Source organism: Vanellus vanellus (genome assembly GCF_965231255.1).
Source record: "Vanellus vanellus genome assembly, chromosome: 6".
In the NCBI taxonomy this organism is placed as follows: domain Eukaryota; kingdom Metazoa; phylum Chordata; class Aves; order Charadriiformes; family Charadriidae; genus Vanellus; species Vanellus vanellus.
The window spans coordinates 12328948-12348365 of record NC_138911.1 but is presented as its reverse complement, the minus strand read 5'-3'; the positions used below and the strand labels follow the sequence as shown (position 1 = coordinate 12348365).

The 19418-nt window shown below is 37.9% G+C and overlaps 1 protein-coding gene across 1 annotated transcript in view; it reads right to left on the bottom strand.

Annotated features, from left to right (window-relative positions):
- SBF2 (SET binding factor 2) overlaps nucleotides 1-19418 on the bottom strand; it is a gene marked incomplete at its 5' end in the record, with an annotated part of 228924 nt that overhangs the window by 96545 nt on the left and 112961 nt on the right. The window contains 4 exons of the mRNA XM_082485054.1: nucleotides 8704-8853; nucleotides 10381-10490; nucleotides 12755-12959; nucleotides 18920-19018. Coding sequence (XP_082341180.1) covers nucleotides 8704-8853; nucleotides 10381-10490; nucleotides 12755-12959; nucleotides 18920-19018 — 564 coding nt within the window. The remainder of the gene's footprint in view (nucleotides 1-8703; nucleotides 8854-10380; nucleotides 10491-12754; nucleotides 12960-18919; nucleotides 19019-19418) is intronic.

Here is a 19418-nt window from a genome sequence, read left to right as displayed (position 1 = left end):
GAAAGAAAGGCACTATCACATTTTTATTCTGGTATTTTGATCCCTTTTCATGTTAGCAGCAAGAGCCCTGGAGCAAACCAGGGGATTCCCTGCAACCGGAGCCCTCAAGATGTATGTTCGAGATGCACGTTCTTTCACACTCCAGACATGCTGCTCTCATCACAGTGGGACTTGGGGATTATTTTAACATCTACATTCCTATTGAGTTTATATTTATGTGTATACACATATATATATTTCTCTGTATAGCAGACGTATATATCTGTATCACCCTTGCGCCTCATGTATGCACCTGCATACGTGTATACACAGAAGGGAGGAGGAAGTGTGTGAACACAACGCGTTCTGGTGTCATGCCCTTGAGGGCATGACAGAGGCTGTGGGCAGCAGGGGCTGTGGGGCACCCTGGGCTGGTCCAAGCTGAGAGAGAAGGAGGCTGAAGGCAGATGTAGGTATGGACAGCACATTGTGGGACTCTCACTACTGCTAATCCTTCTCTTTTTCTTTCTTTAAGTAACAGTCTCGCACAACAGTTACGAAGCGTGGGTCCAAGCAGAAGTCACAAACACTTTCAGATTACCAGAAGTAGGATCTTGGAAATCTGCAGGGAAACAGCAACTTAGGAAGTGCCCAGCCACATACGAGCTCATTCCTGAACACCTCTGCTGGCACAGCGCCAGTGTGAAATGCAGCCATGGTTTGCTGCTGCCTAGTCATCAAAGAAATTCCTCACTAAAACCACAGAGGCAGTTTAACGCAGCTTGAGACAACCACCTTGGTGCCTGGACACATGTAGAACCAGCCAGACCCCTCTGTGGAGACCACTGCCCAAACAAATCTCCCTAAGTGATGCAAAAAGGAATGAATCGGACACTGCCACCTCCACCGGGAGAGTGCTGGCCCAGAAAAGAATGGCTACTGCTATCTCAAGGTGGTCACCTCCCTTGCTACCTGCAGAGCGGTATCCAACTGTGGGCTGGTTTTCTAGCAGCAGTAATAAAGCTAAAAAATTTGCAAAGTTGAGTGACATACATACATGGGCAATCCCGCAAAGAAAGAGACTGTATTTTCTGGATTTTGTAAAAAGATGCCTGTCAATGGATTTTTCCTGGACTGTGTGGCCATCCAATGAGATGAGATGAGTATAGCAGTATTTTCCTCAGAGCAAAGAAAGGAAAAGTAAAAACAGATCAGCAATACAATGTTTTACAGTACTTAAATTTTTTTCCTAGAGAAATTTGCGAGCACTATCGATTCAGCCATGTGCAATGATGTCCACATCAGTGGACAAGGGAAGAGCTACGGATGTCATCTATCTAGACTTCTCTAAGGCCTTTGACAGGGTCCCCCATAACATCCTTCTCTCTAAATTGGAGAGATACATATTTGATGGGTGGACTGATTGGTGCATGAGGAATTGGTTGAATGGTTGCACCCAGAGGGTAGTGGTCAACAGCTCAACGTCCAGATGGAGACAAGACGGTGACAAGTGCTGTCACTCAAAGGTCCATATTGCAACCAGTACTGTTTAATGCCTTCATCAATGATGTAGACAGTGGGATCAAGTGCACCATCAGCAGATTTGCAGATGACACCACGCTGAGTGGTGTGGTTGACACGCCTGACGGATGGGATGCCATCCAGAGGGACTTGGACCAAGTGCAAGGTCCTGCACATGGGTCAGGGCAACCCCTGGTATCAATACAGGCTGGGGAATGAACAGCTTGAGAGCAGCCCTGAGCAGAAGGACTTGTGGGTACCCATGGATGAAATGCTGGACATGACCTGACTGCACTTGCAGCCCAGAAGCCAACCGTATCCTGGACAGCATCAAAAGGAGCGTGGCCAGCAGGTCAAGAGAGGTGATTCTTCCCCTCTACTGCACTCTGATGAGGCCCCACCTGGAGTACAGCCTCCAGCTTTGGAGTACGCAGCACAAGAAGGACAGAGACCTGCTGGAGAGGCTCCAGGGGAGAGCCACAAAAATGTTCAGAGGAGTAGAACACCTATGAGGACAGGCTGAGAGAGTTGGGGTTGTTCAGCCTGCAGAAGAGAAGGCTCCAGAGAGACCTTATTGCAGCCTTTCAGTACTTAAAGGGGACTTATGAGAAAGATGGGGACAAACTTTTAGCAGGGCCTGTTGCAATAGGATAAGGGGTAATGGTTTTAAACACAAAGAGAAAAGATTTAGACTAGATATAAGGAAGAAATTCTTTACATTTTGGGGTGGGGAAACATTGGAACAGGTTGCCCAGAGAGGTGGAATGTTTCTCATCCCTGGAAGCATTCAAGTTCAGGTCGGATGGTTCTCTGAGCAACCTGCTCTAGTTGAAGATGTGCCTGCTCATTGCAGGGGGGTTTGACTAGATGACCTTTAAATGTCCCTTCCAACCCAAACCATTCTATGAGTCTATATTCTAGTATCTTAGCATTTCTTGGGAAAGAGACATCATCAGAAAATTCAGAAATAACATCTTCTTTTATTAAGTCCAGAAATTATAGGTGGACCCCTGAAAAATCAGTAGAATGGAAAATCCGTTCTTTCTACTTTTTGGGTAAAAAACATGGATCACAGTAACTATATGATGTGTAAAAAACATGGATCACAGTAACTATATGATGTGCCCATTGGGACAAAAAAAAAAAATCTGCAGTAAAATATGGAATTAAATCTGCAAGTTTCAAGTCTAAGCCTTAAACTGGAATCTCCTTTCTTTCGCTTAAATAACACCATGACTACGTCTAACAGGATGAAAAAGATCAAATTGTTAATAACTGATGAACAATAGAATTAAGTGTGGCCCTGTTAAACTCCCACGATTTCTCTTCATGATCTATTTTTTATGTTTTAAAATACCTTAAAATATTTTCAAGTACTGCTGTTGTTCAAACATTACTTCTTACAGTCTATACTTTCAGGAATGCAAGTCAAACTGAGTAACAAAAGGCAGGCCATGAAATAAAAATGTGAAAGGAGATAAACCTACTATAACCCTCCAAAATAAAGACGTTTGGCAACATATTTTTCAACATAAAATATGAGAAATGCTAGTTCATTTAACCTTTATGTTGCCAAGAATTTGAATCATATGACACACACACGCACTCTCCTGATTTTCTCTCAGGAGTAATAAAACCTTTCTTGCTATTGGACAGTATTCACAAACTTCTGAATTCTGAGAACTGACTGACAATTTTTAAACTTTCTCTGATGGTAAATATAATACAAAAGTTATTTGCATAAGAAAATTAAATTTAATATTATTTATAGAATGCCATTGTTTTTAATTTTGTATATTGAAGTTTCTTTCACAACAGATGGTATAGTAAGTGCTAGAAAGAGGCCCTTATTACTCTAAAGCGATCCAGAAGAGTCACAAGTTAAATTCTAGAGGCCAAATTAATCAATACTGTCTTTCATCTGCTTTTGGCCATTGTTGGAGAACAGATGCTGGCCCAGATGTACCTTCGTTGTAACCTAATACAGGTTAAATTTTTAAAATTTTTAAATTTTGCCCTGGTTGCTACGAAGACTTCCTACAGTTGTTTTTCGTACTGTATATCATAACTACACTTTTAGAATACTCAGTATACTCTATTTAAAAGATAAACATCTGTTTATGGGCACTATGGAACAACCTAGTGATCTATTAGAAATTATCTAAAGCACAAAAATGATGAATAATTCGTCTACTATTAAAGATATTCTCTCAGTTACACTGGTAGAACACGTGTATTCACACAGATGTGACACTGGAGCAAACCAAGTCCTACAACAGCAGTGTTGACCTTGTAGGTTGTCAGATTAAATCACATAATTAGAAGACCCCACCCCTTTGCTGCACCTAAAGACCAGAATTTTCAAAGTATTTAACAGTTTTATGCACTTTATTCACACCCTAACCACATTTAGATTAAGTACTCCAGATGCCTGGGGCACTTATGTTTTCCAATTTGACCCACATTTGCCAAAGAAAAACATTAATGTGCACTTAGGTAATATAACTGACCAACATCTCACAGAGGAAATATTTTATTTCAGTATTGTAGTTTTGGATTTTTTCTCTTTAAACAAAATGTTTTATCTGTTCTAATTACCAAAGAAACTAGTTCACAGTCCTGCACTATCTGAAGAGAATCTTTGCCTGGAAAAAAATTGTTTTAGGAAGCCTTACTGTTACTGTTAAGCGTTTTATGCAAATTGTTTAGAATGGCTTTTTAACATAAAAATTGTTTCTGATTATCAAGTACTCTCCACCTACACAGTGCAAGAAGTTACCATCTTCAGGCTTCTTTTTGCCTCTACTGAAATTTTATCAAACTAAGTGCTACTCTGTTTCAAAATACTTAGTTCACTTGCTGCTCCCAGAGAAAAGTCAGAGACAACTGAAAGTCTGGGTAAGTCATGTTGTAATAAATTAATGGAGCAGTACACAAATTGAGCCTCAAGATAGATTTTGCCCGTATTTCTTAACGAGTATTAAAAATACAATGTGTTGCTGGAAAAATAATTACATAGAAGAAATGTTTCTCTGGTAAAAAATAGACTTTTTAGTTGTAAAAAGTTGAGTAGTCTTTTCTGAAATGTCAGAGAAAAGCATTCATTACAGAAAATTAAAGAGAAAAAAAAACCCTTTTAAAATAGGAATTTATGTGTAATTGCAAATTATTCTGAGGCAACCACAGCAGCAGGCAGCAAACACCACAGCAATAGTTTCTACAGAAATAATTTCCTCACTACAACGCTATCTGTATGAATTAATTGTCAATCGATATATTAAGCTTTCACAACACTGCAGATGGTTTTTAACAGTGATTTAATTATATAACATATGGAACGGAATATAATGCTTCTGCTTTGCTACTACAGATATTAATCACTGCTGTAATACAGGCTGATTTAAATGCTTATCAGAGTATACGATTTGTCAGGGGAAAAATTCTTACTTGGGGGATGACAATAAAGTTTTTAGCAAGTGGCCAATGACAACTCCTAGAAGAGATAAAAGCAAATAACTGGGAATTTAATTGCCCTCATCAGAAGACATCTGCTTTAATCAATGAGCAATACAATTTCCATGTCATTTTTATCTTCCTCCTACTAAGAACGCACAGAAATACTTCCTTCATTTTCATTTCAGCAGTAGTAGATTGTCGATACTTCCCAGACAAAAAAAAAGTCACAGTAAAGCATGTTTTTAACACTCCACTGTTGACTTATTGAATCACGCCTTACCTTAACTGTATTTGTAAAGCCACCTAAAGTCTAACACTAGGCTTGACATGCAGCTACCTACCTGCTAAATAGGGCAGATTAATATGAAATTCTATTGTACTATTCCATAGCTCATAGGCCTATTAAAAATTTGTCCAGTACCTTCAAACTGTAAATATTCTAAAGAAGAATAGTTCAAAAGAATGCCGCACTTGGACTGAGAAATTCAAGCTGAGAAACACCAGAGATCTGGCAAGGCCAAATTTTGCCATCCCTAGAGAAATCAGTAAAATACCAGCCTCTTTTCCTCCTAGTTGCAAAATGGCCAGAGATCGGACACTGGGGCAAACACAGTCTAAGTAATTTTTCACAGAAATAAAACAGCTACTAACTTGAAGCAATGGTATGAATGTTTTGTTCCTCTTCCTTAATCTATTTTCAAGCACTGTGTGGTGGCAGGCACGTCACACCAGATATAATGAGACCAGCAACAAGATAGCGGAATTATTACCAGCATTTTGTTAACCTACTACTCTTTATCCACAAAACGAGTACACAGGAGCCCTGAAATAGCATCTGACCTTTATTTTTATGGACTCCAGTAAAACAAGAGAATACGTTCTATTAAAAGAAAAAACCTGACAATAAACAACCAGGAAAATCTTGAATAGTAACGGAGGGATCTGCAATAAACTTGCAGAATGCAATCTTCTTGGGTTTGTAACATGTGGCACTGTTCCCAGTCAGACAAAGAATTCAGTACATGCCAATAACAGAGTTTCTTGTTCAAAAGACACTTTCAGAAACGGCCAACCCGTACCTCTTGAAATACACGTGGTTTGCAACAATTCACATTTTCAGCAGCAGAGGTTTGGTGGCTGGGGAGCATCAGATTTCCTATCTGCACGAGCAAGTGAGCCAGCAGAGACTGGTATTTCCCAGAGAAAACCATCAGGCTGGGGCTTGCAGTACACACATCCCAGCTCAACCCAGCGTGAAAAGCAGAGCGCCAGAGCTCTGCCCAACCTACTGGCTACGCCCGGGGCCTGTGGCCCTTCTCAGCTTTTGTATCAGCTGCTGTATGCCTCCTGGCCACAGAAGTCAATGGCAACGTGCAATAACCTTAACAGAAAAATCTGTGACAAGATGTTTGGTGGTATGACTGAGGTAGTTTCTACAATTCCAAGAGTTCGGTGAGGACTTAAAGCAATACTGCAATCTAACTCTCCCCCCAAAATTCCACCATAATTAATGTGGTATTTCCCTAAAGCTTGAATACATCTACAGTTAAGACCACATTTCTTAAATTACATTTTTGTATGTTTTTAACAGACACTGTTTAAATTACTTGGTCTTATGACATGCAGCTAACAGAATTCATGTCTCTACAGCAAAATGCTGACTTGCCGAGTCCCGCTGCAGCAAGGGCAAACTTACTTAACTTCTTGATAATGTTTTTTTCTTGAACTGATACAGGGAAGCTCCAATTTACACATTGTTCCAAATAATACAATTGACCAAAGTGCATAGACAAATTATAAATCACGCTTTTATCTTAATAAGTAATTTCAGATGTCATAAAAGTGGATGTACTAAACACTTGCTTCTAACTAGCTGCCCAGTGTCTGGAGTTCAGATTTTCATATTGGCCGAGCTTATTCATGAGAAATGGAAATTTCCATTTTATGTTTTCAAAGATACGAAAATACTGTTGGGGGGAAAAAAGAGCATTAAAAACTGTACCTCATTACTTGATCTGTTTCCTCTGTATGATTTGAGTTATATTTGCTCACTTTATTGAGAAATAAAACCATTCTATTTTAACGTCAGTAAGATTTCAGACATTAATTTCTATCAAGGTCCTTCTTGTGTCTTTAAATCACCGGGAAGAAAAATAACGTTTTTCTCCCAGAGAAAGATGGGATTTTATCGCTTTTTAAAAGGTGATGTCAGTATTCTTTCCTCAGCAAAAGAAAATTCCTCCACTCCCCATTTTCTTCTGCCATCTGTTTTGTACTAAGGTACAGCAAATAAAGGGGATTTGTATTTCATTCCTATTGTCTAAACACATCTCGATTTTTTTATCCCAGGAACAATCAAAAAGTAGAAGCAAAATCTGTGGCACAACTAGACAATTCTATTTTCTGGCTTGAAAGAAAATTTCTAACTCTGGAATACACAGCAGGTGCAGTATTCCATTGGTCACAATTCTGGGCAGAGTTTCACAGACAACTTCAATTTTTTTTCCAACTCTGAGGCTTAACTTAGATCTTGGAAAAGGCCAATGCCTGTGCCAAAAAAGCACACTCTGGTAAATGCTGTGCAATTTTAGCCAGTTGACTTCAGTTTTCATCTGCTAGCTGTAGGTAATTTTACTCCAAAGACCACTGCTTAGGCAAAGTTGAATTTTGTTCCAAACAGTAGAAAAATATCTACTGTGAACAAACAAGAACTATACCAGACAACAAAACTTACCTTTGATGGTGACCTGAGGTAGCATTTGTTCAGTCAATGTTAATTTATTTCTATACATAAGTTAAAACTGTATTTAGCAGTCACTTTTTAAAAAATATGGGTCAAACTGCTGCAAAATAATTTCAACGGGTTTTAGGTTAAAGGAGAGTGGAGTAAAAATACCAATGTCTCAAACCCCTAATTTGATAAAATAACTTAGACAGGGGCCACAAAAAGCAAATTATAAACAAATGTGATCACACTACAAATTAAAAAACATACTACTACATTCTCAGATAGCAGACCAAAACCACCTATGTCTATAAAATATTTCTACCAATGCACTGCCAACAAGTAAATCTAAAACAGAACAATCATTCAAGTGAAAGTCTAAAGAAGTCATCCACATATTTTACTTTCATAGCTGCCACCATATGTTGATGTTTATTCAGCACTAAATTATTTAATTTAACAGTAGAATAACTTAGTAGATGAACTGCACTTTCAGTGAGTCTCTGACCAACTAAGATGTCACGGTGACAAGGAGAACTACCACCATAAACCACGGAATCAGAAAGTATGCTTTCTTCTTGAATTATGTTCGCACTTGTGATGACAAAGAGGACAAACGGGTTTTTTTAAGTGAGCAGTGGGTAATACGCACTTTAGGAGCTCAGAGTTGAAAATTACCTGGAAAAACTAACACCCACTCATTAAAAAAGTACTTAAAGCCATTGAAATAGATCATTTCAATACTTACAGGAACTAAATTATATCTAAATTATTAATAATGGGAACAGTTTTCTTTCTGCTTTTCATATCAGGCAGATCTGTATAGACCTGAGCATTCTGTCCTTTATCCTATCAAGAACAAGACATCTTAAATCCACTGTCAAGTAGTATCTGCTACATCATTGTAGTACACGGTCGTATAATTTAATTATTTTGCTTCTCCGCATCACTATAAACAATTTTTTGCTTATCATAATAACAAAACAAAGACAATCAAAAAACAAAACCTTCCCATACTGTACCTGCAAAGCACAGTTCATCATTCGCACAATGTAGTCAAACTGCTGATGGTCCAGTATGGCTCGATTTTGTTTAACATGGAGGCCCAATTCCTGCGTCAGGCAGTGCCGAGCTGCCTTTCCTTTTAGGGCTCTCAGAGCTGCAGGCAGGGTCTGGAGACAGGAAAATCTAACTTTATAAAAATGAAATTAAATGGTACTATTCATACTGAATATCATTCATTCTTTATTAAGAAACTGCAAGTGACAGTATAGCAAAGAATAACTTTTGTAAATCACTCATTAGCTTGAATATCAAACTTTCACATAATGGTTGGTTCAGCTTGAGTCACTGAGTATTAAATTTTTTCCTTTTTTTTTTTTTTTTTTTTTTTTTTTTTTTTTCAAACAGCCTTTCTCACCTACATCTGTAAATAGAAATGATTGAATACAGACAGGCATTGAAGGGATGTGAAATCAGAAATGGATTATTGTGCACGAAAGCAAGTGCTCTATTCTGTACCAGCCAGGCCAGGTCTCAAGTTAGCGTATCAAGGCCAACCAGCATGTTTTTTGATAAGCAGTGAATGACAAATGGCTTCAGAAGTGGCATACCTCTCATAGCAATGAGGCCACAAGACTGTTACGCAGTTTACCTTAAAACAGTGCCAATATAATATTTATGCCGATGTTTTAAAGATGCAGCAAGTGCTACATCAGTGATTATCAACTGTGGCCCTTTAGACTAGATTTAATGGGTGGTAAAAGATAAACAAGAAAAAGCAGCCTGTTGTCTAAGGACAAATTTACCATGCAGGGGGACAAAAAACTACTGAAATTTTCCAAATGCCTGTAAGTTGAAAGAGGTTAAAAATTACCTGTTTCTAACCTGCACGTTACACATGCATCAAAATTCTTTAAAAAGAGCTACACATTTTATTAGGATTTTTCCCATATACATTTCCATAAAATAACTTGTAAATCAAGAAATTCTCATTTTCTATCTTTAGCTGCACAGCCTCCGAGATATACAGGTGATACTTCTCTGAGAAATCAAAAAATTTCTTAAAATAATTTTACAGTCATTTTCATATGTAGAATTAGATTTGAGAGTAAGTTTGAGTGACTGTTCCAGAATTAATAATTGAAAACTCTATGGATAGAATCTACAAAACCTGACAACTTCTTAATTTGAAAAAGTAAGAATGTCAAGGATGACAACTCACTAGTACAGTTTAGTGCAGACAGACAGACCAAATATTTACATTCATCTCTGAGTTCTATCAAATTATTGATTTTTAAAACCAGGACAATTTACTGTACTGAAAATTTCAAAAGAGCATTGGTTGACAAGCACTGAAACATCTATGTATGCCTTCTGTTTACACTCCTCCTAATCAAAACTGCTAGACCAATACATAACCCTTTCTAAAAAAATTATGCAGACAATACTATTTATAATGGTAATCTAAGTTAGCAAAAAGGGCATCAACACATCCGTGTAGTATTAAAAACTGGTTTTTAAATCCATTAGCTTCATATTACACACAGTATTGCATTTAGATGATTAGTTTTATTGCTTACTTCCTTCATTTAAACGGTTAAAATAATCATTAGTATTTGAAACAAGCCTTCAACACGTATTTTGCTCATTAGCAGAACAGAGTCTTATTTGGGAACGTTAAAATTTAATTTTATTACCTTTTCAGTCTCCAAAAATTTGTTTTCAAAAATGAACGAGATGCAGTTTCTAACAACTTCCAGCCTTTGTGCACTGTTGAAAACTGTGCTTCCTTTTTCCATTATGGAAACTAACGAAGAAAAGGAAGAATATAGATCTGTGAAATGTCTTCTGCAAAAGCCACAAAGAATATCAGAAACTTCCTTAAAAGAAAATGAAAAATTTAATGTGCCCTCCATTTTGTTCTGTTAAGCAAATACCATTAGTAGGCGTATACAGATGGGAACATAAGATCCTAAACCTTTGGTTTTCCTATACTATCTGAAGAAGAGAGCGCTATGAATTTTAACTAGAGCAGTTGATTCTCTTTACTACTTGTTCTATGTCTCATACAGGCAGAAAGAGATTCTAGCATACTAATGAAATATATCAATAAGTACAAATTAATAATAAAACAAAGAAGTTTGTGTATGTGTTTTCCAGTGAACTATGTAGCCTTGCATATTTTGTAGCAGCAGCAAACTATTATTCCCTAAAGAATTTATTGGCCATGCCAAGAATTCTGTGACATGGAGTAAACCAGACAAACCCGTTCTCTTATCTAGATGCCAATTTGCTGAGATCTAAAGATTATTTTCTTAATGCAGCATTTTCAAGAAAATTCAGAATGGAAGAACTAACATTCTCTTTTTCTCTTTATTGTCAAGTAAAGACAATACAAATGCAGAATATGCCCTTCTTGTAGATAATAATGAGCTCCTAATATGCAAGGATTTTGACACATAGGGAGTAAAAGTGTGAAATCTGTTCCTTGAAAAAGAAAACACAACCAACTTTGACATAAAAATTAACTTATTAAGAAAGAAAACCTTCTCTTGCATCTAGCCTTTTAAAGAAAGACAAGAGAACACAAGCACATACTCTTTAAATCTTCTGTGACAGATTCAATGACATAGTCAACAGCAAGGGCAGGTGAATGGAGTTTATCTTCTTACATAAACCCAAAGAGGAACAGGCCTGGCAGGGGCCTCTTGAGTTCATCTAGTTCATCCTGCTGTCCTTAGACAGGATCAACTGTATTTATGTTTTTTCTCATGTTTGTCTAATATGTTCCCAAAGTTCTGTGATAACAGACTCCATGGCTTCACAAGAAACCCATTCAACTGCCTTACAATCCTCGTTTTACCAAGTTTTTCCTGACAAATAGCTCTAGTTTTGTGCTGTAATTAAACCCATTATTTCTTATCACTCCAGATTATTCCTTCTTTTTTTAACAGCCTCGTATGTAATTGAAGACTGCTATTATGTGTTCCCTTATTCTTCTATATTTCAGTCTAAACAACTCTCCATCTTTCCTTGTAGGTCACATTCTCCAGACCGCTGGTCATTCTTGTTGCTTTCTTCTGGACTCCCTCCAAAAGAACCAAAAAACAGAGACAGTCTTCCAGTGTCCAAAAATGGATACAAACAGTCCAGCTGAGGTCTTACTGGGTACAATGAAAGGATTTCTCCATGGAGTTCACTGACTGTACTCCTGTTTATACATCCTACTAAAATGTTTGTCTTTTTTGCAATAGCTTGATATAGTTGGGTCATGTTTGCCCTAAGATCATTATAATCCCCAAATTAATTTCTGCAGAGCTGTTGCCCAGTCAGCTGATCATGCCTATGCAAGTGCAATACCTTATTTGAAGAAAAAGAGTAGAGAAAAATTCAACAGAGCCTAGATCTCCAATTTTTCAAGATTGATTTGAAATCTAATCCCACCCTTAAAAAGTTTTGCAAGCTCTGCCAGCTTCGTGTGTCCTGCAAGTTTACTAAACATACTTGTTTACACCATCGTTCACACTAATGAATATGACTAATGGAATTTTTCTGACATTAAAATGAAATTGACAGGCCTACAACATCTACATCTGTTCTTTCTACTTAAATATAGGTATATTTATTTTGAGACAGATGTTCTGTTTGTTCCTTGCCTTTTTCCAGTAATTTAAATGTCTTCCACTAGTGTTAAAGGAGAAACCCTAAGAGTTCAAAGCTTGGTTCAGCCAGTTCTACAAGTAACCTACAGTGATACTCATCAGACCTAAACGAGTAGACAATATCTAATTTAATAGTTCAATCTAACTCAGATCAAATCCTTGTTTATTATTAGTAATTATGTCACTCACCTTCTGGATGTTTCACTTCTTAATAAAGGCTGATGCAAAAGGGCTTTTAAAATCGCAAAGGCAGACAGGGAAGTCTATGTGCTAAAGTTTACTACTACTATTTACTAAAAATACTGTATTAACATGAAATTGGGAGCAACGCATTGCAGCCACGCTAATTATATATTCAACTGATGAGACAGGATGACAAATAGGTAAGTTGGAGAACAAGTAAACATACCAACAGGGGGACCCGCTGGAACAACGCACTTCTTGTCCCCACGGGTGGCAGGAGGGGCACCCTGACTCCTTGCGAGGCCTTCCTGGAGGAGCTCCTGCACTCGGCACTCGTTGATCCGGGGGAAAGGGAGGATGTGAACCCGCAAGTGGGAGCCCTCCGTGGGCCGTGGCACTTTCTGGAATGCTATGTGGGGATTTGGATTCTCCTGCAGGTCAGAAGCAAAAGGTTACACACAAATGTGTTATGTAGTGTTTCCATCTGTCTCATCCAATTTTATTGCTGTCTTGTGTATCCGTCACACCTGAAAGATTAAGAAGCCAACTACCTAATGCAGCCGACTAATATCATGTTTCATATTCATATCACCCTTGATTTATTGTCTTTTAATACTTCCAACTTTGTTAAAGACTTTTTATAAAACTATTTCTGTCAACATGCAAAATTCAAAAAAGAAAGAGAGCAAAAGAAAACCACTGATTAACTTTGGTTGATTTTACACTGCTTAATAAATATTTAGGACTTGAACAGAACTTAGTTTGACAATCAACCTCTTTGTTAGAGAGAGGGTTGAAGAACATTAAAACATACAATCTCTTCATCGAGTACTGAGAAATATTCTCATCTTGATCAAGACTATGAAGTGGAAAATCGTTTTTGTACTCCATTGTACCAGACTATGACTGTCGCTCACTAGGAACCAATTTTGTATCTTCTGTATGTCCCATAAAAATATGTCACCCAGCTCATTGTGCTAAAAAAATGAAAGAAGTTAGTACAGGTGATCAAAGAGAGTAAGTGATGGGCCCAAACTACAAGGAAAATAAAAAGAAGCTGTCATATGAGATTTTGGGGTGATCTCAAAGAACAGAAAAGATTTCTATTGTTGCAAAACTATCAGTATTTCCCCTGTGAAACTAAATGTTTGCCCACGTGATTTTTTACTCACTCTTTGACAGTCTTTGTTTTCTTTTTCTTTAAAAGAAAATGTAATAAGCAGCCACAAAGAAAGCTTTTATACTTGCTTTTGGGTTTTCTTGCACAGCTCTTCAGAATTAAAAAATTTAAAAACATTAGTTTCACATCGCAGAACATTGATGTATTTGTTTAACCAAAATAATTGCTGCATCTGTTACTATGTAATTATTATATTTGTCTTGATCCTGACATTATCATGCAATACTGAAGACATCAGCAAAAGACGCCCTGTACCATACAACAGAGATGTAACTCTATGTGGGTAAGCTCTGTTGGCATTTGTCAATACCAGAAGCAGTATCAGTGCAATGTGTTCCTGTATGTGCACATGCATCTTCTGCCTCTGGTGTTCAGCAACGGGAAAGACCATGCACATCACGAACCACTAAGTTTCACTCAACTGCCTCCACATTGATTTCAGCTTGTTTAAAACACACTTTCCAGAAAGATATCCCGAAGAGAACAAGATATGAAAATTCACCATTTCTTTCAATTTTTTTCCCTCAAATCATTGATAATCTTTCTTGTTTGGGTTGTTTTTCTGACTTCAGGCTGTACCTTTTCCAAAATACAGCTGAGATCTACATGTTCCATGAGGATTCTACCACCGTTCACAGGATCACATCTCACATCTTGAGGAGAGTAACGATCAACCAAACAAAACAGGATATTTTCAACTCTTCATTCATATACCAGGGGTTATCATTAATCATGTTTGAATTTACTGTTATCCAATTTGACTCTGTGCCGTTACTTATTACTGACTACGTACCCCTGCCAAAGTGGGCTACTCAATCAATTAGGTTTCTGTTGTACAAGCACAACCAGCTTGCAATAAAACTTTTAAACAGGAGCTAGCTTGATACTTTCATTTATGGGAGCACAAGGCAACAAGGAGATCAAATGCATCAATTTGAGAAATAGCAGTCAAAACAAACCAGTTACTTAGCCATACAAATTCTCTGCAGAGGAATGTTTAATGAAACAAGCGAAAAATCTAGCTAGGGGGATAAGAGCAGCAGATGCCAGAAGCAGCAAGGCAGGGAAAGGGAACACAGTTTCAGCAGGGGCTAACAGATGACATATAACAGAAAATGCCAGAAAGGGAGAATAACTATTCCACATTCCATTTCATGGAGAAGAGAGATCCAGAGGAAAGATACAGAAAGAGCTACTTTAATCTTGGTCATCACAAACCTAATCTCAGCTGCATATGCTATTAGGAATGTAGGTCTAATGTCTTCAACTACTGAAGCAGCATATGCCAAAAACTTATCCAGATTTTCCAATTGTACCAGCTAGACTAATATAAACATTATCTCTCCCTAACAATCCTTGTTTCTCATATGTATCTAGACTGTCACAGCTACAATATGATGACTATTTAAACTGTGGAACAAGATGTCAAAATATGTCATGCATTGAGTTTAACATGAGGCAGCTCTAGGCATAACTTAGAGAAGTAATGTTACTTATTGCAGTGCTTTATTCAAAGACAGCTCTATACGCAACTAATAAAATCTGGCTTTTAAATACACTAAGTCATTGACCTAGTGGTAATGAAATAGCAGCTCTTTCATTTTAAAAGGGATCTAGACCCACTAGAAAATAAATACAAACGTGCACCATCTCCTTTGGAGTAATTTAGTATCATAATACTGATGTGATATGATGGTTTGAGGCCATCTTGGGCGATCACGAAATTATAAGGTTTTGATTCTCGGAGAAGTAAGGAGGGGGGTTAGCAGAATGGCCGCCTTGGACTTCCAGAGAGCAGACTTTGACCTGTTTAGGAGTCCGGTTGACAGAGTCCCTTGGGAGGCAGTCTTGAAGGGCAAAGAAGTCTGGGAAGGCTAGACGGGCTGGAAGAAGGATCCAGGGAACTACAGGCCTGTCAGTCTGACCTCAGTGCGGGAAATATTATGGAGCACGTCATCTTTAATGCCATCACACAGCACCTACAGGACAACCAGGTGATCAGGCCCAGTCATCATGGGTTTAGGAAAGGCAGGTCCTACTTGACTAACCTGATCTCCTTCTATGACAAGGTGACCCAGTCAGTGGATGGGGGAAAGGCTGTGGATGTTGTCTACCTAGACTTTAATAAAGCCTTTGACACCATTTCCCAGAGCATTCTCCAGGAGAAACTGGCTGCTCTTGGCTTGGACACGTGTACACTTTGCTGGGTAAAACCTGGCTGGATGGCCCAAAGAGTGATGGTGAATGGACTTAAATCCAGTTGGTGGCCAGTCACAAGTGGTGTTCCCCAGGGCTCAGTATTGGGGTTGGTTCTGCTCAGTATCTTTATCAATGATCTGAACAAGACGATCAAGTGCACCCTCAGTAAGTTTGCAGATGACACCAAGTTGGGCAGGAGTGTTGATCTGCTTGAGGGTAGGAATGCTTTACAGAGGGATCGGGACAAGCTGGATCTATGGGCAAGGCCAATGTTATGAGGTTCAACACGGGCAAGTGCTGGGTCCTGCACTTGGGTCAACAACCCCATGCAATGCTACAGGCTTCAGGAAGAGTGGCTGGAAAAATGCACAGCAGAAAAGGGCCTGGGCATGTTAGATAACAGCTGAATATGAGCCAGCAGTATGCCCAGGTGGCCAAGAAGGCCTACAGCAACCTGGTCTGTATCAGGAATAGTGTAGCCAGCAGGACCAGGGAAGCGATCATCCCCCTGTACTCAGCACTGGTGAGGTCGCACCTCGAATGCTGTGTTCACTTTTGGGCCCCTCACTACAAGAATGACATCGAGGTTCTTGAGCGTGTTCCAGGGAAGGGCAACAAAGCTGGTGAAAGGTCTAGAGCACAAGTCTTATGAGGAGCGGCTGAGGGAACTTGGGTTGTATAGTCTGGAGAAAAGGAGGCTGAGGGGAGACCTTAGCACTCTCTCCAACTACCTGAAAGCAGGTTGTAGCGAGGTGGGGATTGGTCTCTTCTCCCAAGTAACAAGCAATAGGACGAGAGGAAACCACCTCAAGTTGCACTGGGGTGGTTTAGATTGGATATTAGAAAAACGTTCTTCACCAAAAGGGTTATCAAGCATTGGAAAAGGCTGCCCAGGGAAGTGGCAGTCACCATCCCTGGAGGTATTTAAAAGATGTGTAGATGTGGTGCTTAAGGACATGTTTTAGTGGTAGACTTGGCAGTGTTAGGTTTACAGTTGGACTTGATGACCTCAAGGGCCTTTTCCAACCTAAACGATTCTATGATTCTGCGAATCTATGATAATAACAATTATACTGTTTGCAGCAATTTCCCATGTTTATAGGATAGTACCACAATAACCATATGCTTATAATATTACAGCCTGAGCTCTTGGGGAAATCAAAATTTATAAAAGATAGATTGATTTTAAAGACACTTCAGTGCAATCCCTCCTCATTTTTTCTGCTATATCTTCCCCAAGTTTGAATTCACTCATCTCTGCCCTGTGATCAAAAAGAACCAGACTAGTTTAATATTTCCCATTGTCGCAGAATGTCACAGAACTGTCAACTAATATACCTTCTGACAGGGTTAATCTGAAAGACCTGAATTCAGAAAATGCACGTTGCTATGTATAGCACCACTATTAAATTAGTAGAAGATAATTTAATATTTATTTACAAGTTTTTATTTCCAGTAACTTAATTTTAGATCAAAATAGAAGATGATTCCATCAGTACTTATCATTAACAAAATGCTATAGGATGAGAAGGTATACCATGGAATAAATAATATTTTATTACAGATCAAATCTCATAGATTAAATGAATCTATGTAACAAATATTCTGATATATGATGTTTCTCTTCATTTTCTACAACTTACATTCTCTTATCATAAGTCTGAAGTGTCAGTGTATGGATATCAGTGTTAAGATACTCCAATAAGTATGCTATACCACATACGGAAGAGACAACACTTCATACACATTTTTTAATATGAAATGGCTTTAGTCCACAAAGATGTATTTGCTCTCTTCTAATGACTACTATCAACAAAGTAGATTAAAACGTGTGTCAATTCTTTCTTTCAAAACAGGTGTAACAGTTATTTAGCAATTTCAGAAGACAAGAGAGATGGAGCAAGTAAGTGAATAAGTGTGAAGATAGACAAACAAATTCTGCAACAAAGGACAATATTAAAGCCAGACCAACCTCATTTCACACATTGCATTTACTTGAAATACATAGATGTATTTTTCCATCCAAAATCTACCAACACAAAAGATTGCTGAATGTACTGGTTGTAAAGTTTGGGATTTCCTATGGAAAAGATACTAATTTTACCCCAAACAAAGACTGCACTGACACTAACAAAATGCCTAAAGGCAATTCACTCTGGAAAAAAAGACACCCACAATCCAACCTCTCCCCTCCACCCCAAACATCCCAGAATTTAGCAGTACTTGGTAATTCTTGTGATTTTTTTATAGAAGAGCAGATGTAAATCATAGTTTTGGAGAAGTGGGATACAGAAAAGAAAGGACAATAAAGGTGCTAACTGACTGCGTAACAGATATTACTCTGTGGAGTCTGAACAACAACAGGAAGTGTGAGGGGGAGGGAGATTAGCTGATAAGAAATAAACAACAACAAAAAAAACCAGTAATGGAATGGCAAGAGATTTTACAAAAGCACCATGTAACATAAAGGCACGATAGGAAGGCAAGAATGAAACTGGAAATTGTATTCTAGGAAACCTGAAGAGGACAAGAAACAGGCTGTAAGGAATGAAACAGTGATTGCTGACCATACCAACCATGGGGACTGGGTTGCACAGCAGGAAAGCATACATTATGCCAAATTGGATGTACGGTTTTCATATGCAAAAGTGTTGAGAGGCAAGAAAAGAGATGGATTTGGCATAGACAGATTGCAGCAGAGAAAATAACATTATATATATGTATATATGTTTATATACATTATGTTAATACACACTAAGAAAATAGAATGCTAAGTAGCAATAGCTACACATAAATCAATATTAGCATTAATAAATCAATATTACCATACTGAACTTCCTTCATTTATACAAAATTGGTGACATTTAGAGTTCCAAAGTCTTTTGTCCTAAAGCAGATGATAACTATCACAATCAGTCATTTCCATTTTCAGATGCTGGATCAAACTCCGAAATAAGAAATTTCAATGTTACTATCTCAACTTTAAAAGTGCAGGAGGTAGAGTAAACTTACATTTTTGAAGAGCTGTTCTGCAAGTTCTCTAACGTGTTTTATCATTTTTGGCGGATTACCTTCCTCAGCTTTAATTCTTTCGACTTCAAAAGCTACCAACTTTAAAACAGAAAAAAAAAGTTGATAATTCAACTAAAAATAATTTCTTTCCAATTGAAGTGATGAAATGTTAACTTTAAATTGAAACTGAGCACAGAAAACTTAACACTGAAAAACGTGCAATGTCATGTTGCTCTGAAACAGGAGACATTTTCACTTTCTTATAGAGCTTCTGCTACCAGATTTTATAGTCCTACCTAACACAAAGTCCTACATACCTAAAGCATTCCTTTAACATTTCTAATACCACAATCCGTATTTCTCATCTATACTACTACTATGCAGAATTAATACCAAACTCTATTTGTACTCTACATTCAAATAAAAGCCAGCACAGTAAAAATATGGCATTACTTTTTAAAGAAAAAAAAAAATGTTTGTCCCAGTTTATATTGTTGGG